The sequence below is a fragment of the Cherax quadricarinatus genome, chromosome 9, assembly GCF_038502225.1.
Source record: "Cherax quadricarinatus isolate ZL_2023a chromosome 9, ASM3850222v1, whole genome shotgun sequence".
Lineage (NCBI taxonomy): Eukaryota > Metazoa > Arthropoda > Malacostraca > Decapoda > Parastacidae > Cherax > Cherax quadricarinatus.
In genome coordinates, this window is record NC_091300.1 from 53,574,949 (window position 1) to 53,602,616 (window position 27,668).

The following is a 27,668-nucleotide window of genomic DNA, read 5'->3' on the forward strand; positions in this document are numbered from 1 at the left end:
CATATGCTAACTTTTTCTCCCTTACTACTCTCTTTACATCATCATTCCACCAATCGCTCCTCTTCCCTCCTGCACCCACTTTCCTGTAACCACAAACTTCTGCTGAACACTCTAACACTACATTTTTAAACCTACCCCATACCTCTTCGACCCCATTGCCTATGCTCTCATTAGCCCATCTATCCTCCAATAGCTGTTTATATCTTACCCTAACTGCCTCCTCTTTTAGTTTATAAACCTTCACCTCTCTCTTCCCTGATGCTTCTATTCTCCTTGTATCCCATCTACCTTTTACTCTCAGTGTAGCTACAACTAGAAAGTGATCTGATATATCTGTGGCCCCTCTATAAACATGTACATCCTGAAGTCTACTCAACAGTCTTTTATCTACCAATACATAATCCAACAAACTACTGTCATTTCGCCCTACATCATATCGTGTATACTTATTTATCCTCTTTTTCTTAAAATATGTATTACCTATAACTAAACCCCTTTCTATACAAAGTTCAATCAAAGGGCTCCCATTATCATTTACACCTGGCACCCCAAACTTACCTACCACACCCTCTCTAAAAGTTTCTCCTACTTTAGCATTCAAGTCCCCTACCACAATTACTCTCTCACTTGGTTCAAAGGCTCCTATACATTCACTTAACATCTCCCAAAATCTCTCTCTCTCCTCTGCATTCCTCTCTTCTCCAGGTGCATACACGCTTATTATGACCCACTTCTCGCATCACCAAATCCTCTCACCACCCTCCACCTCTGACACCCCAACCAGCGGGGATGGTCCCCCCCCCCCCGGCACCCATACCCCTGACCACCGAACTACCTTTCATCACCAAAACCCAGCCATCACCACTACATATAACTGCCCAGGACAAGATAAACAGCAGTGATCATTACAGAAATAAGATGCTGTGGGATGTATGATATATGATGTCATACATCATAAAAGTTTTTTTTTTAATGTGTAATAAGTCCCCATACTAATTACATCCCACACATCCATGCATTGACCACATAACGCCACACCTGAGTGCAGAGCTGAACGGTAAAGTGAAGCCCAGGATAAGATGAATAGCAGTGATCATGACAGGAATCTGATGCTGTAGGATGTATGATATATGATGTTATACAACATTTATTTATTTATTTATATATTTATTTATGTCTTTGGAAATAGTACATTGAGATTATGTATTTACAATAGTGGGTTGCAATGCAAAGAGAGCCTCTATTATGCCTATGCATTATGGGCCGACTTAACATTACTGGCCTACAGACTACTTAACACTAAGAATTATATCACAGTTGTACAGTAGATTATTAATTATAAGTGAATCTAATGTATATAAGACAAAAGATATATTCATATATTCAAAAATGCTTTTTGTGAAACAATGATTCAACTTTATTCCCGTCGACAATGGATAAAAGATTCAAAAGTAATTGTTGAAATTATGATATGGGAATACATACTGAGTATGTAAGTAATGAGTATTGAGCATTTAGTCTAGGGTGATTAAGTGGATTTTGAGAAGTCTTAAATTGATTTTCAGACTGGGTTCCTTCAGTATCTTCTGGTAATGAATTCCATATTTTGGGGCCCTTTATGTGCATAGAGTTTTTACACAGTGTGATATGGACACGGGGTACATCAAAGAGAGATCTGTGTCTTGTGTTATGGTCATGTGTCCTGTTAAGGTTGGTGAGGAGAAGTTTGAGTGGAGGGTTTATATTTGCGTGTATTGTTCTGCATATGTATTAGGCACATGAATAAGTATGGATGTTCTTAATGGTGAGCAGATTTAGACTTTTGAAAAATGGTGGAGTATGCTGTCGGGAGTTTTAATGTGCAATACGTCTCCATACTAATTACATCCCACATACCCATGCACTGACCTATAACACCCACACTTGTGTGCAGAGCTGAAAGATAAAGTGAAGATCAGGTTCTTGTGGTACCCAGTTGCAAACAGGATACAAGCAGGATGGCAGTACAGTATACCTGTGGGACATGTGAAAAGGCTCTTGGGAAAAAATCTAGAATCACATGCAACCTTTGCTTTTCAAAACATCATGTTACCTGTGCAAGAATAAACACTGCAACCAAAAATGACATCTATCTAGATAGGTGTTTCTGGATCTGCAACAGGGATGTGGAACTATGGACAGATATCAGGAAAGCACTCAGGAGGTTACTAAACAATACACACACATAAAAAAGAGGAACTATTGAATAGTCTACCTGGAATATATAGAGCATGGGAAGATTGGAGAGGAGTAAAGTCTAACACACAGAATGCCCAGTCTACAACAACTGACCCAAAAATAAGCAGATACACATTGGAAAAAACACAGGAAACAAAAACAACAGCTAGCTCAGTCCCCAGCCCCTAGCCATTGTGAAAATCCAGATTCAGTTAAAGACTCCACAGCCACCAATGCCATAGCCCCTAGTACAGATGTAGTAGAGGAGCCCTATTCTGGGGTAGACTCTTCTGCAGTCATCACAGTCATAGCCTCTAGTACAGATGTACTCAGGGAGTCCTCTTCCAGGAAAAATGTTGGTGCCATGACAACAGATGGTGGTGTCTCTGGTTTGGCTATGGAGGACTGCAGTGCAGCTCTAGGGCCGGCACAGATTAGGAATACATCCAGCACAAATTGTACCCAGCCAAAAACAAAATGGTGCAAATTCTATGTTTGGGGCATCTGTAAACATGGAATATCAGGGAAAACGAATGGGGCATGCAACTCTGAGCATCCCAAAAAATGCCGTGACCTCCTGTCTAAGGAAGTGTGTCGTTCTACCTTTTGAAAATACTTACACCCTGAGATGTGTCAGTCTTCAGTCCTTGAAAAACAATGTTACAATACCAATTGCACTGCATACTATCTAAAAGGGACCAGGAAGCACACACCCTGTACAACACATCATAGTAGCTATGGTAGCTATGACAACACCCAAAGTGATTTTTTAGTAGTAGGAAACAAAGAAAGAAAATGGAAAGAGATAACCAAAATAGTCCACCGCCTTGGAGCCTTGTCAGACTGGAAGCACAGCCAGTGGCCCCTGCGAGCTCACAGCTACTGATGCCAACAACAAAATCCCCCCAACAAACATACAACACAACCTCATTTATATTTGCAAATATACAGGGCCTTAAGCCATCCACCAACAACAAAATACCTTTCATTAGTGGACTTCTAGGGGAGTCAAATGCACTGTTTGCAGCCTTCACAGAGACCCATGCAAAAGATTACTTTGACAGTGAAATATGGATACCTGGATACAACCTTTTCAGATGTGACAGAAAGAACAGGCAACAAGGGGGGGGTTGGCCTGTACGTCAAAGTCTCATTTGCAAAGAGATACTGAACACCACAAATGTAGTTGAAGCTCTGACAATAAAAATTGAGAACCAAAACTTAGTCGTTGTACTTGTATATAAGCCACCAGATGCAACTTCCCAACAGTTCAGAGAACAACTGTCAAAAATTGACTCCTGTCTGGATAACTTTCCAGCCCCATCCCCAAACATCTTGCTGCTTGGTGACTTCAGTCTAAGACACACAAAATGGAAGAATATAGCAAATAATGTTGTAGCAGAAATAATCCCTGGAGGTAGCTCAGATGAAAGGTCACACACACAGGAGCTGCTGAATTTCTGCAACAAACACACCCCACGTCAGCAGATAGTGGAGCCAACAAGACTGGAGAACACACTGGACCTTATTTTCACAAATAATGAGGACCTGGTAAGGAATATAACAATATCAAAAACAACAAATTCTGATCATGATCTAATCGAAGTCCAAATTTGCATGCACAGGTGTCCTGATCGGCAAGATGCATACAGCTATGAGGGTACCTTTACTAAATTCAACTTCAACAACAAGAACATCATCTGGGATCAGGTAAATTATGCCCTAAATGAAACATGCTGGGAGGATATCTTAAATTACATGGACCCTAACCAATGCCTCGAAAAGATCACCCTCCTGGTAGCTGAAGTATGTTCAAGGTATATTCCTATAAGACAAAAGAAAAGAGGTAAACTGGAGAGAGATGCTCCTTCTACAGGAGAAGACGAAGAATCATAGAGCTCCTCAAGAATGCCAGATTATCTGATACATGAAAGCAAGTGCTAACCAGGGAAGTGGAAAATATTGAGCTAAAGTTAAAGGACTCATACAGGATCTAGGAAAGACAAGAGGAGCTAAAAGCGATTAGTGAAATTGAAAGAAATTCGAAGTATTTTTTCATATGCCAAAAACAAGTAAAAAACCACTTCTAGTATAGGGCCCCAGCTCAGACAAGATGGATCCTACACAGATGACAACAAGGAAATGGACAAGATATTGAAATCGCAGTATGACTCAGTGTTCAGCGAGCCACTAACCAGTTTAAAGACAGACAATCCAAACAATTTTTTCATGAATGAGCCTCAAAACCCTGCCAATGTAGGCAAGATTTATGACATAACCCTAACTCCACTAGACTTTGAGAAAGCCATCGACGACATGCCCATGCACTCAGCCCCAGGCCCAGACTCGTGGAACTCGGTGTTCATTAAAAACTGCAAGAAACCCCTCTCATGGGCCCTAAGTATGCTATGGAGAAGGAGCTTAGACACAGGAGAGATTCCACAGTCACTAAAAACAAGAGATATACCCCACTCCATAACGGTGGCAGCAAAGCAGTAGCTAAGAACTATAGACCAACAGCTTTGATGTCCCACATCATAAAAATCTTTGAAAGAGTTCTAAGAAGCAGGAGAGCAAACTACCTGCACTCCAAAAATTGCACAACCCAGGGCAACATGGTTTCAGAGCATGTCGCTCCTGCCTCTCGCAACTGCTAGACCACTATGATATGGTCCTAGATGCACTGGAAAACAAACAGAATGCAGAGGTAGTATGCACAGACTTTGCAAAAGCCTATGACAAGTGCGACCATGGTGTAATAGCACACAAAATGTGTGCTAAAGGGATAATCGGCAAAGTAGGCAGATGGATCTTCAACTTTCTAACCAATCACACACAAAGATTAGTGGTAAACAGAGTTAAATTAGATGCTGCCATAGTGAAGAGCTCTGTCCCACAAGGCACAGTACTCACACCCATCCTGTTCCTTATTCTCATATCAGACATAGACAGAGATGTAAACCACAGAACTGTATCATCTTTTTCAGACGATACTAGGATCTGCAACAGAGAACAATATAATGTTCAATGAAGACAAATTCCAACTACTCTGTTACGGAAAACTGGAGGAAATAATAACTAGGACTAAGTATACTTCCAAACTACGAATTCTCTGCATTATATTCACACCACACATTGCCCTCAGACATGACATCTCCACTGCCTCCAGCCTTCTCCTCGCTGCAACATTCATCACCCATGCTTCACACCCATATAAGAGTGTTGGTAAAACTATACTCGCATACATTCCCCTCTTTGCCTCCAAGGACAAAGTTCTTTGTCTCCACAGACTCCTAAGTGCACCACTCACTCTTTTCACCTCATCAATTCTATGATTCACCTCATCTTTCATAGACCCATCCGCTGACACGTCCACTCCCAAATATCTGAATACATTCACCTCCTCCATACTCTCTCCCTCCAATCTGATATCCAATCTTTCATCACCTAATATTTTTGTTATCCTCATAACCTTACTCTTTCCTGTATTCACTTTTAATTTTCTTCTTTTGCACACCCTACCAAATTCATCCACCAATCTCTGCAACTTCTCTTCAGAATCTCCCAAGAGCACAGTGTCATCAGCAAAGAGCAATTGTGACAACTCCCACTTTATGTGTGATTCTTTATCTTTTAACTCCACGCCTCTTGCCAAGACCCTCGCATTTACTTCTCTTACAACCCATCTATAAATATATTAAACAACCACGGTGACATCACACATCCTTGCCTAAGGCCTACTTTTACTGGGAAATAATTTCCCTCTTTCCTATGTACTCTAACTTGAGCCTCACTATCCTCGTAAACACTCAATATACCCAATATACTGATCGGAAATTCGTAATTTGGCCAATTTCACACAAAGTTCAAAGCATTACAATTTCAAAATTGGGTCCAGAATAAACAATGCACACATTCCTGGCACAAAATAACACTTCCTCTGTTTATTAATTACATTTCTAGGCTTTATAAATGAATTCCATTTTGATTTTTTATTCATATAATGAATTTTTATTATAATCACACTAAAAAATAGAAAATTTACTGCTACGCGATATTGTAATAATTGTATAAATAATATCAGTACATTCATGAATGTATATTAGACCCACCAGTTGACGTGCATTGGACGCGTGACATCATTTGTTTACTCTTGAACATCGGCAAAAATCAAACATTTCCACTATTTTGAGCTCAGTTTCAAGCCATTTTCAGTACTAAAACCAATCAAAATCATCTCTATTTCTGTAATATGTCTTCCATTCTATCAAATAAGACCAAGAAACCAAGAATACAAACATAAAAAAGCATACAAAAATACACCACAAAATCTCTGTTTTAATTCAAAAACAAAGATGCAATTTTTTCTCACGCACTGCATGCTGCAGGATTTGTTTTATATGGTACACACTTACCACATAGATGCATTCTTTCATATCTAGGCCCAAATTTACCACTTACAGCTTATCCAAGTGAGCTGAGCTCATGGCGTAGAACTACAACTTGGGCCCTGGCTTCAAAGCCGTAGAACTACAGAACGGATCCTCAAGTGTTAAGGTAATTACCCAACATGAAGGTGGCAAGTCTATAACTTGCATTCATTTATTCAGTTTATAATACTGATCTTTACAGTAATTATTTGTTTATTATTCAGTGACAGTAGTTATTTATTTACTTTTTTATTTACCACATCATATTCACCTTCAACTTACACAATTGACTTACAATGGGTTTGTCAGAATGTAACCATCATTGGAAGTGGAAGAGCACCTGTACTTAGAACAATGCTGATCATCATTGTATTAAATGAGAATAATGTCAAACCAGTTTAGTCTTACCATCAGTAGGTCCTTCCATAATTGTACTCTTATCATCAGCCTCAAACTGCTGAAAGTCATCTTTCACTGTCATTGATGGTCCAGCTTCATCAAACTCTTCAAATTCCATGTTAAGAGCACGTGAGAAAGAACCTGAAAAAATTATATATAATTTTAGGGAATACACTAAGAAATACTGTAGAATGAAAAATTTATAAAAATGTATTTTAAATTTATTTTATTTTCCCCATGTATTAATAGGTCATATTTGTTGAGCTACTTCTGTAATCTTGTTAATATTAACTTTCATAAGAGTACAAAGATGAATGTGTGTGTGTGTTAGTGTGTAGGAGGCAGCTACACTGCCTCTTTTCTCTTCTGCCTCACAATATTTGTTACTGTACTGCTCCTTTCCACCAACCTCTGACCACCAGCATTATTACAGTGCTCACTTAACTACAACCATCTCTGGTGCTACTCCTTGAGCCTTATTACTACTTTGTGTGTGGGTCATCCATTCCCAGAGCAAGTAGACACCACAAATTTTCCACCTCAAGTTTACTTGTAACTTAGGCTTGCACAATCCTAGGCTTATCACAACCCTAGGCTACCACAACCCTAGGCTACCACAGCCCTAGGCTACCACAACCCTAGGCCAGCCACAACCCTAGGCCTGCCACAAGACTCTGAAGGCAGGTGAGGAAAGTATCATCTCTGTATCTCCTTCATCACTAGCTTAGAGGCCGGTACAACTTCACCTCCTGCTCCTTCACATCAGTCAACCATAATATAAATCGGGCCACCATCCTGAACAACACTTCTCTCTTCCCGGGCTGTAATACAATTCTTACTGAGTACTCAAGAGAGGCAGAAGTCTTCAGAGCACAAGGTGAAGAAATAGAAACCTTAATCCAAAATCGATAACCCTCAAAAGCCACTCAAGCCTCCTACATTACCAAGATTGTTCACCTAGAGCTCAAACTTAATGTGAGGGAAAAGTTCAACAGATAGGAGTAGCAAGCGAGTTTATGGTGACGATAGTTTGATTGCCAGTCTGCTTGTTAAGGTAGGGTCAGTGTCTAGCTCCCGCTATCCCCCCTCCCCTTTTTCCACCCAGAAAGGTGACGTGTGGGGCTCCGACCAAATGGTAATTACTTGACTCACAGCTCCCAACACAACTGTAAGTAAAAGCCTCTGCTCCTGTTTTTAATGTATATATTGGTTAAAAGCTTCACTTTTAACCAATTTTAAAAACATCGTTCATTCTGCCTTGATTCCCATGTGCTTTTAGACAATCACCATGTTTTTTTTAAATACTTTACGTATCATGGAGAGTGATTTCTTAGGCAGTCGATAACCTTTGTCTCTTTCTAGCTTGGAATGTCAGCTCGGGTCATCTGGCAACCAAAGAAACATTGTCGAAGGAGACGAACTTTACACAAGTTCTGAGACATCACCATTTTATCTTTGTACCTGATAAGTGTAGTCAACCCCAAGCAACTACCTCTCATCTTTGCAGTGGTGAAAGACCTGCATTCCTATCATATTAACAGACTATTCAAGGCTAAAGACTCTGAAGAACTAGTCGTTGGGTTGTCACTCAACATCTGTGACCCCCCCCCCCATCATCAGCAACGGCTACAATTTCTACAATACGCGGTGTCAACATCAACCAGACACCCCAGTCTAACTGTACATATTAGCGTTGAATTCAGATATTATTTTTATATTTCATTTTTCATTTCTCTTTCAATTAGAATAAAAAATCATATTTAATTGTTTTATAATTTCCTTTCTAAATAATAAAGTGTTTATACAGTGGACCCCTGGTTAACGATATTTTTTCATTCCAGAAGTATGTTCAGGTGCCAGTACTGACCGAATTTGTTCCCATAAGCAATATTGTGAAGTAGATTAGTCCATTTCAGACCACCAAACATACACGTACAAACGCACTTACATAAATACACTTGGTCGCATTGGGAGGTGATTGTTAAGCGGGGGTCCACTGTATTTGTCTGTTATTATTCTTTTTCTATTCATTAATTTTCCTGAGGAGGAGCCAGCCTTGGTAATACTTACTGAAGTTGTTACAGGGCTGAATAAGCCTTCACAAGTGGCGACCTTGCCAGGATCAACTCGACTCAATCAAGATTCGACTCCATCTCGAATCTACCATTGGACCTTCAACGCCGCATACCACAGTCAGTTACCACCAGCCATGAGTAATCATTCTCTATGGTAGGGCTACAGTACAGGTATTTAAAAGATTTGGTGATTGTTATAGTCTCAATTTATTGTAAGTCAAGTCAAGGCAGGATATACTAGTTAATTCTGTCATCCTTGTTTTTGTGAGCTTGAAACGATTTGGAGGAATAGACTCAAGAGACCTGAGATTTTCCAGTGACAACTTGTTTCATTGAGCTCTATTTATTATATCAAGGGAACTGTTGTAGGACACTCTTGATTTGTTAGTGAGAAGATTGGATGGTCAAGGGACCCCATTCAACTTGCTGTTTGATCAGAGCCAGCATAGAACCCTCCGTTTTCATTCACACATACTGTTTAATTGAAGCAGGGATCGAACCCTCCGATTTATTTACAGTTTGAGCAGAGCAGGAATTGAACCCTCCGTTTTCTTTGATATATCTGTTTCATTTTCCCCTGGTAGTTTAAGTTATTCTTGCAAGTATGGAGGAGTACCAGTTTTGGATGAATGCTGGGAGTAAGTTAGGAATAACGGGGGGAAATTTAGAAGCTTTCATTAGTGCTAAGATCCAGGAAAGAATTGAAAGAGAAAGAATTGAGAGAGAAGAGACAGTTAGAAAGAGAAAGGGAGGAGAAAAAGGAAAGAGAGAGAGAATCGAGAGAGAGGAGAAAAAGGAGAGAGATCGAATTGAAAGAGAAAATCAAGAAAGACTGTTAGAAAGAGAAAGAGAAGATAAAAAGGAGCATGACAGACTTGATCATGATGAGAGAGCTAAAGTACGTGAGGAACAAGCTAAAATACATGAGGAACAAGTTCGGTTAAGAGAACCTGAGGAAAGAGCAAAAGATAGAGAAGTTGAGGAAAAAGGTAGAGAGAATGAATTACGTAAAGGACAGAAAGATCACGAGGTAGAAAAATCACGCCTTGAATTAGAAAATAAAAAGTTAACTTTTACACAACAACATTTAGAGGAAGGAGTAATTGGACATCATGCAGCTAGTGCACATAGTGCAACACCTAATTTACTTCCCTTCACAGAGGGTGAAGATATAACTTCATAGAGCAGGGCCCCGCTTTACGGCGTTTCACTTTACGGCGTTCCGCTAATACGGTCATTTCAAATTATGACCAAAACTCGCTATACGGCTCCCCCCACCTGACTTTCTAATACGGTCACCGCACCCCACCACGTTTGTTTACATTCTTCGTGAGCTCAGTAAGCACTAAGTCTCTCCATTTTGTCTGGAAACTCCAAAATTTCAAATGTTTTTAAAAGTTATTTCATATTTTATATATACTCTGATAATTATACTTATGTATACCTGTACTTAAATAAACTTACATACTGTGCTGGCATGCAGGTACACATTAAAATCAGTAAGAGTGTCTTATGTCTCCAGACGTCATATTAGTAATGATAATAATAATCATCGAGTCTCATTTAAATGTCGTATATTATGTTAAATACACATTTTCATTAATCCATCTATGATATTTTTTCAAAATTATATAATAAACACGATACATAACATAAAAAGATGATAAATACACCCCACAATAGAATAAATAAGCATAAATATGAGATGTGGTAGCCAGATAACTTGTACAAGTGATGCCAAGAATAACATTTTCTCTAATCTAACATAAGAGAAAATGTGTTACTGGGGGTAACTGTAGAAAATTATTCCTTTTGTATGTATGTAAGTAAGTTTATTCAGGTATACACAAATACAGTTACATAGATTATCATACATAACAACATATGTGTAGAGAACCTAGGATAACCCAAAAAAGTCAGAGTGACTTATTTCCATTGCCTTCACTCAGAGCATCATTTCTTCTCAAAATGATGTTACATGAGAATGGGAGTGTTCTTCTTTATTTATTCTACTGTATCAATGTAGAGACAACCTGTACACAATGTAACTTGTACACAAACCAGACGTGTACACTTTGTTTACAAAACTTACCTTCGCCTGGTTTGTTTACATAACTCTGCGCCTGTACTCTTTCATGCACTCATTCTTTCTCTCTCTCATTTATTCGTTTTATCTCATTTACTTACTCCTGACCCTACATTAAGACTACATATATTTTAAGGTAAGTAATGAGTGAACTGTATATACATTTTATCGCTCTGGGATGCTTAAATGTAATAGAATATTATGTGTAGGTGGGTTGGCCTGGTATGGTAGCCTGGCTGACTACCATACATACCACACTTGATTTTTTACAATAAATACTACTCATCTCACCCTATATTTTAAGGTAAGTAATGAGTGAACTGTATATACATTATATCACTCTGGGATGCTTAAATATCACAGAATTGTATGTGTGGGTGGGGTGGCCTGGTATGGTAGCCTGGCTGACTACTATACATACCACACTTGATTTCTTACAATAAATACTACTTGTCTCACCCTAGATTAAGACTATAAATATTTTAAGGTAAGTAATGAGTGCACTATGTGTGTATTGTACTTTTTTATTGTTTTTTGATTACCATTGCTATCCAAAATCTTTGAGAAACTCATGCACAGGAGACTATATTCATTTATAACAGCACAAAACATATTCAACCCCTGCCAATTTGGATTCAGGAAAAATAAAAGCACTAACGATGCAATCATAAAAATGCTAGATCTGCTTTACACAGCATTGGAAAATAAGGAATATCCACTAGGAATTTTTATTGACCTAAGAAAAGCTTTTGACACAGTAGACCACAGCATCCTACTCCACAAACTTGACCATTATGGTATAAGAGGCCATGCGCTTGCATATTTCAAATCTTACCTTACTAATAGGTATCAGTATGTCACCATTAAAGACACAGCATCAACAACACAGCCACTTGATACTGGAGTTCCGCAGGGAAGTGTCCTTGGTCCCCTGCTCTTCCTCATATACATCAATGATCTTCCAAACGTATCTCAACACCTGAACCCCATTCTCTTTGCTGACGACACGACTTATGTCATCTCTCACCCTAATCTTGCCACCCTCAACACCATTGTTAATGAGGAGCTGATCAAAATATCGACTTGGATGACAGCCAATAAACTTACGCTTAACACTGACAAAACCTACTACATCATGTTTGGTAGCAGAGCAGGAGATGCGCAAATTAACATTAAGATCGACAACACTCTAATTGCCAGGCATAATGAGGGCAAATTCCTAGGCCTATACCTCGACAACAACCTGAACTTCAGCACCCATATCCAACACACAACCAAAAAAGTATCCAAAACGGTTGGGATCCTCTCCAAGATACGATACTACGTGCCGCAAACTGCCCTTCTCACACTATACCATTCACTTATATATCCATACCTCACCTATGCTATCTGTGCTTGGGGTTCAACTGCAGCAACACACCAAAAGCCAATAATAACCCAACAAAAAGCCGCAGTAAGAATAATCACTAAATCCCATCCCTGGCAACACCCCCCCCCCACTCTTCATAGATCTAAACTTACTCCCTGTTCAGTACATCCACACTTACTACTGTGCAATCTACATCTACAGGACCTTAAATTCCAATATTAACCTTGGCCTAAAATGCTTTCTTGATAGTTGTGACAGAACGCAAAGGCACAACACCAGACACAAACATCTCTACGACATTCCCAGTGTCCGACTAAACCTTTACAAAAATTCAATGTATGTCAAAGTCCCTAAAATCTGGAACACCCTACCTGAAAATGCTAAAACTGCAGACACATTCATCACCTTCAAAACTACCATCAGAAAACATCTTATCTCCCTGATACACCCTGTCAACTAATTACACAAATACCACCTGGTGGTTCACACTTACACTCACTCACCCATTTGACCATAAACAGAAATATCAATCTTAATCTCAAAATAATGAATCTTAACTAGTCATAAGTTGGCCTGTGATACTCCAATACTGAAACTATGTATAGTGCCAAAACAAAAGCATTCACATTGCTAAACTCACAAACTAGCATTTAGTCACTTAGCTATAATACCAACTTACATCATAATTTTGTAATATTTTAAACTTAAGATTTAATCTAAGTCTGCCCGAAATGCCCAGCCATGCTAGGTGTTCTAGTGGTACACTCTGTAATTATTATTTTACTACATGTAAACCACACAATAACCAAATTCTGTAAACTCAGCATTGTAATCCTTATAGAGAATAAACTTTGAATTGAATTGAACTGTAGTGTAATAGTAATACCAATTGTGGTAACTTATTTGGGCCAGGAAATAAGATCAAATGTGGAGCTCTTGCAAGTGTGAAAATACAGTATTAACAAAATAGTAGTGAAAATGAGTGACTTCAAAAGTTGCTCATGAGAATGTGTATGAGGTATGCCCAAAGTTGCCCAGTTAGTATGGTAGACAGCAGCTTTCTAACATATGCTGTCAAGACCCCAAAAATGCAGTAATAATACTGTACACTGTGCTGGACTGTTTATGGCATCAATGATGACCTTAAACAGTCTTAAGTTAATGTACACAATTTAAATGACTGAAGATATTTGCTTCTGGTGAACCATTACAGATATTTTACCTTTAGGTAACTCATAGAAGATAACAAATTCACCATCATTCTAGCTGTCCTTCTAGATGTGAATGAGGACCACATTTCAAATGATGCTCAGAAGAGCAACATCTGAAGGCATCAGAGATATCTACAAGGCAAAAACCAGTCCCTGGTGGAGATAAAGAACTAAATGACAACTTTCAATACTTACCTTGGCTTAGCGATGTTCTGGAACTATTGCTACTTTGTGAGCCTTCTTGCTGAGTTTCACTGTGAGTCTTTGTGGTTCTTGTCTTGACGAGTTGCAACATACATGAGAGCAGAGTTTCAGGTGTCCAGCACAATAAATGCTTTCCCAACTCCTCTCCATTTCTTTTTGCATTTGCATCCTGAAACAAATTATGTAACATTATCTACAAACACTTTTAATTACAACATACATGATGAATTTTATGTCCATTATGTGAAAAAATATATGAACTGTATTTTTTTTTTTAACACATGGGTTGTCTCCCACAGAGGCAGAGTGACTCAAATATGAAGAAATAAACATTATTCTTTTCACATTTTGTAATTAATACAGGAGAAGGTGTTACTAGCCCCTTGATCCTAACATTTTAGCCACCTCTTAAAACACAGGTTATATACCTGAATATGATAAATTATATATCCAGTTTATAATAATAAATTATATGGTAACATTAATGGTATACAATACCAAGAGATGATGAATAAGACACATGTGAAACACCTGGGTATCTTTATTATGAAGATGTTTTACCAGCCAGTGGTTTTGTCAGTTCAATAGAGAGGTTACTCTCCAGGCTGAGGGACTGAGGAGTTCATGGCTTGAAACAATGTGAAGCTGAGGCAACAGAATAAAAACTTATATACTGTCAAGGTGAGGAAGAGAAAATCTTGATGACAGAAGAGGTGAGACCCACTAGTAGAAGAAAGAAGATAATTGAGAAGCAGTGCTGAAAACCTACTTGATAGATCCTTCTCCAATCAAACCCCGTATCACTCATAACTAATGATCAGGAACAAGGTTGTGAAAAATGTTCTCTCTACCAAGATACCATTGTGTTGTGGTATCAGTGTGAATATGATGGTATTCAATATTGCCTTCCAGGGTAATTACCTCAAACTACTTCTGATCTTCAATCATTATTCTCTGTATTGGACTGAAGAAGCTACTGCTTGGCTTCAAAAAGCCATCACTAGATGGCAGTGTTTACCACAACAAAGTGGGAGCGGTTGTGCCCGCCTCCACCTGTTACATAATGACATACAGTGGTACCTTGACTTACGTTTTTAATTCGTTCCATGACCAAACTCGTAACTCAATTTGCTTGTATATCAAATCAATTTTCCTCAATGAAATAAACTGAAATGCCATTAATTCATTCCAGCCCCCAAAAAACCACACCAATTTTTTTGTTACGGGTTTTTAAATGAGAAAAATGTATTTATAAATAAGAAATGATTTTTGCTTTTTTTGCATGGTCCCAGCAATGTTTTAGAAATGCTGGAGTATATATGAAACTCCTTGAAGCACGGTGTAAGATGAGTGCCACTCCATCGGCAGTGGAGTGACACTCGTGGAGTGACATTTGATGATCGAGCGCTGCCTTGGCTTTATTTTTCACTGTTACACATAAACATGTCTGTCTTTCTGTTTGTTTCTGTCTGTGTAGCTCTGTCATTGTTTATCTCTGTCTCTGCTTATCTGTCTGTCTGGCTGTGTTTCTGTCTTCCTGTCTCTCTGTATTTATGTGTACCTGTGAGACAGAGAGACAGACAGAGACAGAGATAGAGATAGTCTGAGACAGATAAAGACACAGATAGTGACACAGACAGAGACAGATACAGACAAAAGGAGATAGAGACAGCCAAAGCAAATCAGCCTGCCAGCCACCCAACCAGCCAGCCTGCCAATCATGTATTATACATGTTCCAGAATTGTTTCTCTTTACTAAGAGCATATGTTATAAAACATTCTGGCAGGACGATACTACCAGTGGTATCAAAATTGAAAAGATGTTACACATTGGTTATTATCTAGGTTTTTTATATTTTCTCTCTCCTGCTAGTGGCAGCATATCTGAAGCTCGCTCGTAACTCAGATTTTCGCTTGCAACTCAAAGCAAAAAATTGACCGAGCAACAGCTCGTAACTGAGTTACGAGCCATCGCTCGTAAGTTGGGGCACTCATAGTCAAGGTACTACTGTATTTTATTTATTCTAGAATATATATCAGGTTTCTGTGTTATTTATATTGTTTATTATGTCATATTAGATGAACTGTGATAGATAAATAAGCCGTATAGATGATATTAGCAAAATTATTCTACAAATGATACTACAACGGAATGACATATTTTATTCATTCTAGAGTATATATCAAGTTTCTATGTTATCTATATTGTTTATTATGTCATATTAGATGAATTGTGATAGATAAATAAGCCGTAGAGTTGATATTAGGGAAATTATTGAAGTACAGAATTCCACTGGAACAGATTATTTGCATTTCAATTAATTTAAATGAGGAAAATTGACTCTGCAAACGAGCAAATGCAGATGTGAGCAAGGTTATGGAATGGATTAAACTCGTGAGTGGAGGTTCCACTGTATTAAACACTATCAACTGGAATGCATATCTACTTTATATTCCTTGAATGCCTCTTAAGAAAGAAAAGTTAGTTTTATTTTTATTTTTTAGCTCAAGGTTGCTATTTTACCCACAGACCAGGCAGAGGTTTGCTGCTTCCATCATGCACTGCATGCAGCAATTTTTTTTTATAGTATGCACACCCTGGAATGCAGGTGAGAAAGATACATCATAATATACACTTGGAAAATCCTAGAGGGATTAGTACCAAACTTGCAAACAAAAATCACTCCCTACAAAAGCAAAAGACTCAGTAGGAGATGCAACATTCCCCAATGAAAAACAGGGGTGCCACGAGTACACTAAGAGACAACACAATAAGTGCCAGGAGCCCAAGACTTTTCAACTGCCTCCCAGCACACATAATGGGGATTACCAATAGACCCCTGACTGTCTTTAACCCTTTGGCTGTTTCAGTCATATATATACGTCTTACGAGCCACCATGATTGACGTATATATACTCATAAATTCTAGACGCTTCAAATCAAGCAGGAGAAAACTGGTAGGCCCACATGTGAGAGAATGGGTCTGTGTGGTCAGTGTGCACCATATAAAAAAAATCCTGCAGCACACAGTGCATAATGAGAAAAAAAAACTCCGACCGTTTTTTATTAATTAAAATGCTGACTTTGTGGTCTATTTTCGTATAGTATTTATAGTTGTATTCTTGTTTTCTTGGTCTCATTTGATAGAATGGAAAACATATTATAGAAATAAGGGTGATATTGATTGGTTTTACTATGACAAGAACCTTGAAATGGAGCTCAAAGTAGGGGAAATGTTTGATTTTTGCCGAAGTTCAAAAGTAAATAAATGATGTCATTTTCCAATAAATGTCCAAGTAGCCATTCTAATATGCAGTCATGAATAGATTGATGTTATTTATACAATTATTACAATATTGCAGGAGTCTGCATAACAGTAAATCTTCTATTTTTTGTTTGAATAAAAATTCAAAATAGAAAGCAAGAGTAATATTAATCAGAGGGGCCTGGAGACATGACTGATAAACAAAGAAAATGTTATTTTAGAGCCAGGAATGTCTGCATTGTTCATTCTGGACCCTATTTTGAAATTGTCATATTTTTTAATTTGTGAAATGGGCCAAATTGTAAATTTCTGACCACATTATTGGGTAGTTGAAATAAGTAAATGGGCAGTTTCTTGTACTCAATCGATAGAAAAAAATGGAGTTCTAAAGAAATAGCTATGAGTTTTGTCGACTGGAACAATGGAATTAGCTGAAAATAGGGCTCAAATTGGGTGAAATCGCCGAGATTGCTAACTTCGCGAGAGCGTAATTCCATCAGTTTTCCATCAAATTTCATTCTTTTGGTGTCATTACAATTGGGAAAAGATTCTCGATCATTTCAAAAGAAAAAATCTTTTTTTTTTAAATTTTGCGACACCAGGGGACACCTCAGGATTTGGAGTTGCAACAGTCAAGGGGTTAACCCTTTCAGAGTCCAGAAGTGTGCATCAAGGTCCAAGAATTTAAAAAAAAAAATTTTTTTATTTTTTCTCATGAAATGGTAGAGAAACTTTCTCTGAAGGTAATAAAACAAAAAACATGAAATTTGATGGAAAACTGATGAAATTATGCCCTCATGACTTTTGATGTGTCAGCTATATTTACGCATTGGCAATTTTGCCAACTTTGTCTCCCATTTTAGGCAAATTACAATTAAACAGTCAACCAAATTCTTAGCTATTTCACTAATATTACTTCAATTCTATCGAATGAGCACAAGAAATTGCCTAGTCAACTGCTTCAACTACAAAATAATTTGGCCAATTTAAAGCAAAGATCAAAATATTCCAATTTCAAAATAGGGTCCAGAATAAACAATGCAGGCATTCCAGGCACTAAATTAACATTTCCTCTGTTCATTAGTTACATTTTCAGGTTTTACAAACTAATTCCATTTTGATTTTTTATTCACATAATGAATTTTAATTCAAACCAAAGAATAGAAGATTTACTGTTATGCAATATTGATAATTGTATAAATAATATCACCACATTTGTGAACGTATATTAGACCCACCAGCTGGCGTGGATTAGACGTGTGAGGTCATTTGTTTGCTCTTGAGCATCGGTGAAAATTTAACATTTCCACTACTTTGAGCTCAATTTCAAGCCATTTTCAAAATTATAACCAATCAAAATCATCTCTATTTCTGTAAGATATCTTCCATTCTATCAAATGAGACTAAGAAATTGCAAATACAACTATAAAAAACATGCAAAAAAACACTGCAAAGTCGCTGTTTTAATCGAAAATCATGGTCTCACTTTTTTCTCTCATTATGCACTGTGTGCTGCAGGTTTTGTTTTATGTGGTGCACACATACCACATAGATGTATTCTCTCATATCTAGGCCCAAATTTACTGCTCACAGCTTATCTGACTGACCTGAGCTCATGACATAGAACTACGGTTTGGACCCTCAACTCAAAGCCGTAGAACTACGGCACGGACCCTGAGAGAGTTAAGAAGACTCTCGACAGACCTAAATTCAGTACCTAATCAGCCGAGCTGTGGTTCGTATGTCAGTTTACGTGCGGCCAGCAGTAACAGCCTGGTTGATCAGATCCTGATCCACCACGAGGCCTGGTCTCAGACAGGGGCATGGGAATGTTGACACCCAAAACCCTCTCCAGGTAAACTCCAGGTAAACACATCGGCCTCACCCACTCTCTTGTGTCTAAGCCAAAATTTACTTATCACAGCATATTTGAGGTAACTACAATTAAGATGCAGATCTACATGAGTGACACTGACATCAATGGTACAAATCTACACGAGCGACACTAACGTCAACTACATAGATCTACACAACCAACACCAACATCAAAAACACAGATCTACACAAGTAACATTGACATCAACAACATAGATCTACATGAAAATGAGAGTTGAAGGGCTAAATGTGTAATAAATCAAAATAAATACTTACATGAGAGCTCTTGGTCCAGTTGTTCACCATATAATATAAATGGAGAAACTGATGCATTACACCAAGTAAATGTGACCAATGACCAGTGTCAAGAACAGATGAAAGATTTTCTTCCACTTCTTTAGTCAGTAATGTTAACACCTCCTGTAACCTCTCCTTTAATCTGATAACAAATGAAAATTACAAAACATTAACATTTTTAAGTTATACAATACCATTCTGTACTGAATCATTGTATAATTATTTAAATATTTTCAAAACATTGTTAAAAACAATTTTATATTTGAGAAGAACCATTATAAAGATTAAACCAAACCTAGTATCCCCATTAATATAACTTAGTACCCCCAGTAACATAACTTGGTTCCCCTGTAATATAACTTTGTACCCCCAATAATATAACTTAGTAGCCCCAGTAATATAACTTAGTATCCCAGTAATATAACTTTGTACCCCCAGTAACATAACTAAGTTACATTACAGTGGTTACTACAAGAGACTAAACCAAAACTTGGTACCCCCAGTAATATAACTTAGTACCCTCAGTAGTATAACTTAGTACCCCTAGTTTACCTGGAGTTTACCTGGAGAGAGTTCCGGGGGTCAACGCCCCCGCGGCCCGGTCTGAGACCAGGCCTCCTGGTGGATCAGAGCCTGATCAACCAGGCTGTTGCTGCTGGCTGCACGCAAACCAACATACGAGCCACAGCCCGGCTGATCCGGAACTGACTTTAGGTGCTTGTCCAGTGCCAGCTTGAAGACTGCCAGGGGTCTGTTGGTAATCCCCCTTATGTGTGCTGGGAGGCAGTTGAACAGTCTCGGGCCCCTGACACTTATTGTATGGTCTCTTAACGTGCTAGTGACACCCCTGCTTTTCATTGGGGGGATGGTGCATCGTCTGCCAAGTCTTTTGCTTTCGTAATGAGTGATTTTCGTGTGCAAGTTCGGTACTAGTCCCTCTAGGATTTTCCAGGTGTATATAATCATGTATCTCTCTCTCCTGCGTTCCAGGGAATACAGGTTTAGGAACCTCAAGCGCTCCCAATAATTGAGGTGTTTTATCTCCGTTATGCGCGCCGTGAAAGTTCTCTGTACATTTTCTAGGTCGGCAATTTCACCTGCCTTGAAAGGTGCTGTTAGTGTGCAGCAATATTCCAGCCTAGATAGAACAAGTGACCTGAAGAGTGTCATCATGGGCTTGGCCTCCCTAGTTTTGAAGGTTCTCATTATCCATCCTGTCATTTTTCTAGCAGATGCGATTGATACAATGTTATGGTCCTTGAAGGTGAGATCCTCCGACATGATCACTCCCAGGTCTTTGACGTTGGTGTTTCGCTCTATTTTGTGGCCAGAATTTGTTTTGTACTCTGATGAAGATTTAATTTCCTCATGTTTACCATATCTGAGTAATTGAAATTTCTCATCGTTGAACTTCATATTGTTTTCTGCAGCCCACTGAAAGATTTGGTTGATGTCTGCCTGGAGCTTTGCAGTGTCTGCAATGGAAGTCACTGTCATGCAGATTCGGGTGTCATCTGCAAAGGAAGACACGGTGCTGTGGCTGACATCCTTGTCTATGTCGGATATAAGGATGAGGAACAAGATGGGAGCGAGTACTGTGCCTTGTGGAACAGAGCTTTTCACCGTAGCTGCCTCGGACTTTACTCTGTTGATGACTACTCTCTGTGTTCTGTTAGTGAGGAAATTATAGATCCAACGACCGACTTTTCCTGTTATTCCTTTAGCACGCATTTTGTGCGCTATTACGCCATGGTCACACTTGTCGAAGGCTTTTGCAAAGTCTGTATATATTACATCTGCATTCTTTTTGTCTTCTAGTGCATTTAGGACCTTGTCGTAGTGGTCCAATAGTTGAGACAGACAGGAGCGACCTGTTCTAAACCCATGTTGCCCTGGGTTGTGTAACTGATGGGTTTCTAGATGCGTGGTGATCTTGCTTCTTAGGACCCTTTCAAAGATTTTTATGATATGGGATGTTAGTGCTATTGGTCTGTAGTTCTTTGCTGTTGCTTTACTGCCCCCTTTGTGGAGTGGGGCTATGTCTGTTGTTTTTAGTAACTGTGGGACGACCCCCGTGTCCATGCTCCCTCTCCATAGGATGGAAAAGGCTCGTGATAGGGGCTTCTTGCAGTTCTTGATGAACACAGAGTTCCATGAGTCTGGCCCTGGGGCAGAGTGCATGGGCATGTCATTTATCGCCTGTTCGAAGTCATTTGGCGTCAGGATAACATCGGATAGGCTTGTGTTAATCAAATTTTGTGGCTCTCTCATAAAAAATTAATTTTGATCTTCGACTCTCAGTCTGGTTAGCGGTTTGCTAAAAACTGAGTCATATTGGGACTTGAGTAGCTCACTCATTTCCTTGCTGTCATCTGTGTAGGACCCATCTTGTTTAAGTAGGGGCCCAATACTGGACGTTGTTCTCGATTTTGATTTGGCATAGGAGAAGAAATACTTTGGGTTTCTTTCGATTTCATTTATGGCTTTTAGTTCTTCCCGCGATTCCTGACTCCTAAAGGATTCTTTTAGCTTAAGTTCGATGCTTGCTATTTCTCTGACCAGTGTCTCCCTACGCATTTCAGATATATTGACCTCTTTTAGCCGCTCTGTTATTCTTTTCCATCGCCTGTAAAGGGAGCGCCTGTCTCTTTCTGTTTTACATCTACTCCTCCTTTTTCTTAGAGGAATAAGCCTTGTGCATACATCGAGTGCCACCGAGTTAATCTGTTCTAGGCATAAGTTGGGGTCTGTGTTGCTTAGTATATCTTCCCAGCTTATATCGGTTAGGACTTGGTTTACTTGGTCCCACTTTATGTTTTTGTTATTGAAGTTGAATTTGGTGAATGCTCCCTCGTGACTAATCTCATTATGTCGGTCTGGGGCTCCGCGCATACATGACTGAACCTCAATTATGTTGTGATCTGAGTATATTGTTTTTGATATGGTGATATTTCTTATCAGTTCATCATTGTTAGTGAAGATGAGGTCTAGTGTATTCTCCAGTCTAGTAGGCTCTATTATTTGCTGGTTTAAATTGAATTTTGTGCAGAGATTTAAAAGCTCGCGTGAGTGTGAGTTTTCATCAGAGCTGCCTCCTGGTGTTATTACTGCAACAATATTATTTGCTATATTCCTCCATTTTAGGTGCCTTAAGTTGAAATCCCCCAGGAGCAAGATGTTGGGTGCAGGAGCTGGAAGGTTTTCCAGACAGTGGTCAATTTTTAACAGCTGTTCCTGGAATTGCTGGGATGTTGCATCCGGAGGCTTGTAGACTATCACAATGACTAGGTTTTGGTTCTCGACCTTTACTGCTAAAACTTCCACTACATCATTTGAGGCATTTAGCAGTTCTGTGCAAACAAGTGACTCTGCAATGTACAGGCCAACCCCCCCCCTTTTGCCTGTTCACTCTGTCACATCTGTATAGGTTGTAACCTGGGATCCATATTTCGTTGTCCAAGTGATCCTTTATGTGGGTCTCAGTGAAAGCCGCGAACATTGCCTTTGCCTCTGCAAGCAGTCCACGGATGAAAGGTATTTTGTTGTTTGTTGCTGGCTTTAGACCCTGTATATTTGCAAAGAAGAATGTTATCGGACTGGTGGTATTGTTGGTACTGGGGGGGGATTTTTTTTCCGGCATTAGTATCTGTATCTGTTGGTTTGGAGTGGAGGCCATCGACTGTGGTTCCACTCCAGGAATGACTGGATTTGGTGTACAATTTCTGCCATTTCCTGCCAGTTTTTTTTCCTTCCTGGCACTAAAAAACCTCTCCCTCTTGAGTGGCTGTGGCTACCCAGGTTTTCCCATGGCCTGGATGTTTTGTATCTTTTTGTCCCCTTTAGATGGTATGCCTGGCAATTTAAGTTATAGCACAGTCTTTCCTGTACTGAAGAGGTACACAGTTCAGGGTGAAAAAGCTTACAGGAAGGGAGTTTGCATTTTCCTGTTGTCATATGGGCATGGCATTTCCTAGGGTGGTCATAGTTGCACGTCCCATCTGTTTTTCCAGATTTCCCATGCCAGCAGATACCGAGTGCATAGTATGTGCACAGGCTTGGTTTCCGTTTGCCTTGGGTTTCTGTGACTGTATTCCCTGTTGGTGCATGTAATATGTCTTAGTACCCCAGTAACATAACTTAGCACCCCCAGTGATATAACTTAGTGCCCTCAGTAATATAACTTAGTACCCCACAGTAATAGAACTTTGCATGCCCAGTAATATAACTTAGTACTCTCAGTAATATAACTTAGTACCCCAGTAATAAAACTTAGTACTCTCAGTAATATAACTTGGTACTCCCAGTAATATAACTTGGTACTCCCAGTAATATAACTTAGTACTTCCAGTAATATGACTTGGTACTCCCAGTAATATAACTTGGTACTCCCAGTAATATAACTTGGTACTCCCAGTAATATAACTTTGTACCCCCAGTAATATAACTTTGAATCTCAGTAATATAACTTTGTACCCCCAGTAATATAACTTAGTACTTCCAGTAACACAACTTGGTACTCCCAGTAACATAACTTGGCTTTTTTATTATCACACTGGCCGATTCCCACCAAGGCAGGGTGGCCAGAAAAAGAAAAACTTTCACCATCATTCATTCCATGACTGCCTTGCCAGAAGGGTGCTTTACACTGCAGTTTTTAAACTGCAACATTAACACCCCTCCTTCAGAGTGCAGGCACTGTACTTCCCATCTCCAGGACTCAAGTCCGGCCTGCCGGTTTCCATGAACCCCTTCATAAATGTTACTTTGCTCACACTCCAACAGCACGTCAAGTATTAAAAACCATTTGTCTCCATTCACTCCTATCAAACACACCTGCTGGAAGTCCAAGCCCCTCGCACACAAAACCTCCTTTACACCCTCCCTCCAACCTTTCCTAGGCTGACCCCTACCCTGCCTTCCTTCCACTACACACTGATACACTCTTGAAGTCACTCTGTTTCACACCATTCTCTCTACATGTCCGAACCACCTCAACAACCTTTCCTCAGCCCTCTGGACAACAGTTTTGGTAATCCTGCACCTCCTCCTAACTTCCAAACTACGAATTCTCTGCATTATATTCACACCACACATTGCTCTCAGACATGACATCTCCACTGCCTCCAGCCTTCTCCTCGCTGCAACATTCATCACCCATGCTTCACACCCATATAAGAGCGTTGGTAAAACTATACTCTCATACATTCCCCTCTTTGCCTCCAAGGACAAAGTTCTTTGTCTCCACAGACTCCTAAGTGCACCACTCACCCTTTTCCCCTCATCAATTCTATGATTCACCTCATCTTTCATAGACCCATCCGCTGACACGTCCACTCCCAAATATCTGAATACATTCACCTCCTCCATACTCTCTCCCTTCAATCTGATATCCAATCTTTCATCACCTAATCTTTTTGTTATCCTCATTACCTTACTCTTTCCTGTATTCACTTTTAATTTTCTTCTTTTGCACACCCTACCAAATTCATCCACCAATCTCTGCAACTTCTCTTCAGAATCTCCCAAGAGCACAGTGTCATCAGCAAAGAGCAACTGTGACAACTCCCACTTTATGTGTGATTCTTTATCTTTTAACTGCATGCCTCTTGTCAAGACCCTCGCATATACTTCTCCTACAACCCCATCTATAAGTATATTAAACAACCACGGTGACATCACACATCCTTGTTTAAGGCCTACTTTTACTGGGAAATAATTTCCCTCTTTCCTACATAATCTAACTTGAGCCTCACTATCCTTGTAAAAACTCTTCACTGCTTTCAGTAATCTACCTCCTACACAATACACCTGCAACATCTGCCACATTGCCCCCCTATCCACCCTGTCATACGCCTTTTCCAAATCCATAAATGCCACAAAGACCTCTTTAGCCTTATCTAAATACTGTTCACGTCTTATATGTTTCACTGTAAACACCTGGTCCACACACCCCCTACCTTTCCTAAAGCCTCCTTGTTCATCTGCTATCCTATTCTCCGTCTTACTCTTAACCCTTTGACTGTTTCGGGCCCCTTTCTGAAACTATCATTCTATGTCGCTCATTTTTTGAAAAAAAAAAAAAAAATTATTTTTTCTTATGAAATGATAGAGAATCTTTTCCCGATGGTAATGACACCAAAAGTTCGAGATTTGATCGAAAACTCATGGAATTATGCTCCCGCGAAGTTAGTGGTCTCGGCGACATATGCGTATCGGCGATTTTGCCGAATTTGAGCCCTATTTTCAGCCAATTCCGTTCTTCCAGTTGACCAAACTCATAGCAATTTCTTTAGAACTCCATTTTATCTATCAGCTGAGTACAAGAAACCTCCCATTTACTAATTTGGAGTACCCAATATGGTGGTCAGAAATTGGCAATTTGGCCAATTTTACGCAAACTAAAAAAGATGCCAATTTCAAAATAGGGTCCAGAATCAACAAGGTAGGCATTCGTGGCACTAAAATAACATATGCTCTGTTCATCAGTCACATCTATAGGCCCCTCTTATATTATTATTGCTTTCTATTTTGATTTTTTATTCATACAAAAAAATACAAAATTTACTGTTATGCAGACTACTGCATTATTGTAAAAATGGTACAAATAATATCAGTGCACTAGTGAAAGAATATTGGACTCCCCAGTTGACGTGTATTGGACGTGTGGTGTGATTTATTTACTCCTGAACATTGGTAAAAATCGAACATTTCCACTACTTTGAGCTCAGTTTCTAGGTCGTTTTCATCATCAAAGTAATGAAAATCATCTCTATTTCTGTAATATGTTTTCCATTTTATCACCTAAGACCATGAAAACGCGAATACAACGATAAATACTATACGAAAATACACCTCAAAGTCGGCGTTTTATTCCAAAAAAACGATCAGTTTTTTTTCTCATTACGCAATGTGTGCTGCAGGATTTTTTTCTATGTGGTGCACACTGACCACACAGACCCATTCTCTCACATGTGGGCCTACCAGCTTTCTCCCGCTTGACTTGAAGCCGCTAGAATTATTGAGTATATATACGTCAGAAACATTGGCTCGTAAGACGTATTTATACGTCGAAAACAGTCAAAGGGTTAATTCTTTCAATAATAACTCTACCATACACTTTACCAGGTATACTCAACAGACTTATGCCCCTATAATTTTTGCACTCTCTTTTGTCCACTTTGCCTTTATACAAAGGAACTATGCATGCTCTCTGCCAATCCCTAGGTACCTTACCCTCTTCCATACACTTATTAAATAATTGCACCAACCACTCCAAAATTATATCCCCACCTGCTTTTAACATTTCTATTTTCATCCCATCAATCCCAGCTGCCTTACCCCCTTTCATTTTACCTACTGCCTCACGAACTTCCCCCACACTCACAACTGGCTCTTCCTCACTCCTACAAGATGTTATTCCTCCTTGCCCTATACACGAAATCACAGCTTCCCTATCTTCATCAATATTTAACAACAACTCAAAATATTCCCTCCATCTTCCCAATACCTCTAACTCTCCATTTAATAACTCTCCTCTCCCATTTTTAACTGACAAATCCATTTGTTCTCTAGGCTTCCTTAACTTGTTAATCTCACTCCAAAACTTTTTCTTATTTTCAACAAAATTTGTTGATAACATCTCACCCACTCTCTCATTTGCTCTCTTTTTACATTGCTTCACCACTCTCTTAACCTCTCTCTTTTTCTCCATATACTCTTCCCTCCTTGCATCACTTCTACTTTGTAAAAACTTCTCATATGCTGACTTTTTCTCCCTTACTACTCTCTTTACATCATCATTCCATCAATTGCTCCTCTTCCCTCCCGCACCCACTTTCCTGTAACCACAAACTTCTGCTGAACACTCTAACACTACATTTTTAAACCTACCCCATACCTCTTCGACCCCATTGCCTATGCTCTCATTAGCCCATCTATCCTCCAATAGCTGTTTATATCTTACCCTAACTGCCTCCTCTTTTAGTTTATAAACCTTCACCTCTCTCTTCCCTGACGCTTCTATTCTCCTTGTATCCCATCTACCTTTTACTCTCAGTGTAGCTACAACTAGAAAGTGATCTGATATACCTGTGGCCCCTCTATAAACATGTACATCCTGAAGTCTACTCAACAGTCTTTTATCTACCAATACATAATCCAACAAACTACCGTCATTTCACCCTACATCATATCTTGTATACTTATTTATCCTCTTTTTCTTAAAATATGTATTACCTAT

General features: G+C 39.1%; 1 protein-coding gene across 4 annotated transcripts in view; it reads right to left on the bottom strand.

The window, feature by feature from the left end:
- The window catches only part of tefu (Serine/threonine-protein kinase tefu), an 844,515-nt gene that overhangs the window by 583,626 nt on the left and 233,221 nt on the right, over positions 1-27,668 (bottom strand). For all 4 annotated transcript variants that reach the window (XM_070083426.1, XM_070083425.1, XM_070083427.1 and 1 more), the window contains exons 18-20: positions 19,409-19,571; positions 13,983-14,160; positions 7,056-7,187 (exon numbers count right to left, since the gene is read on the bottom strand). In XM_070083426.1, coding sequence (XP_069939527.1) covers positions 7,056-7,187; positions 13,983-14,160; positions 19,409-19,571 — 473 coding nt within the window. The remainder of the gene's footprint in view (positions 1-7,055; positions 7,188-13,982; positions 14,161-19,408; positions 19,572-27,668) is intronic.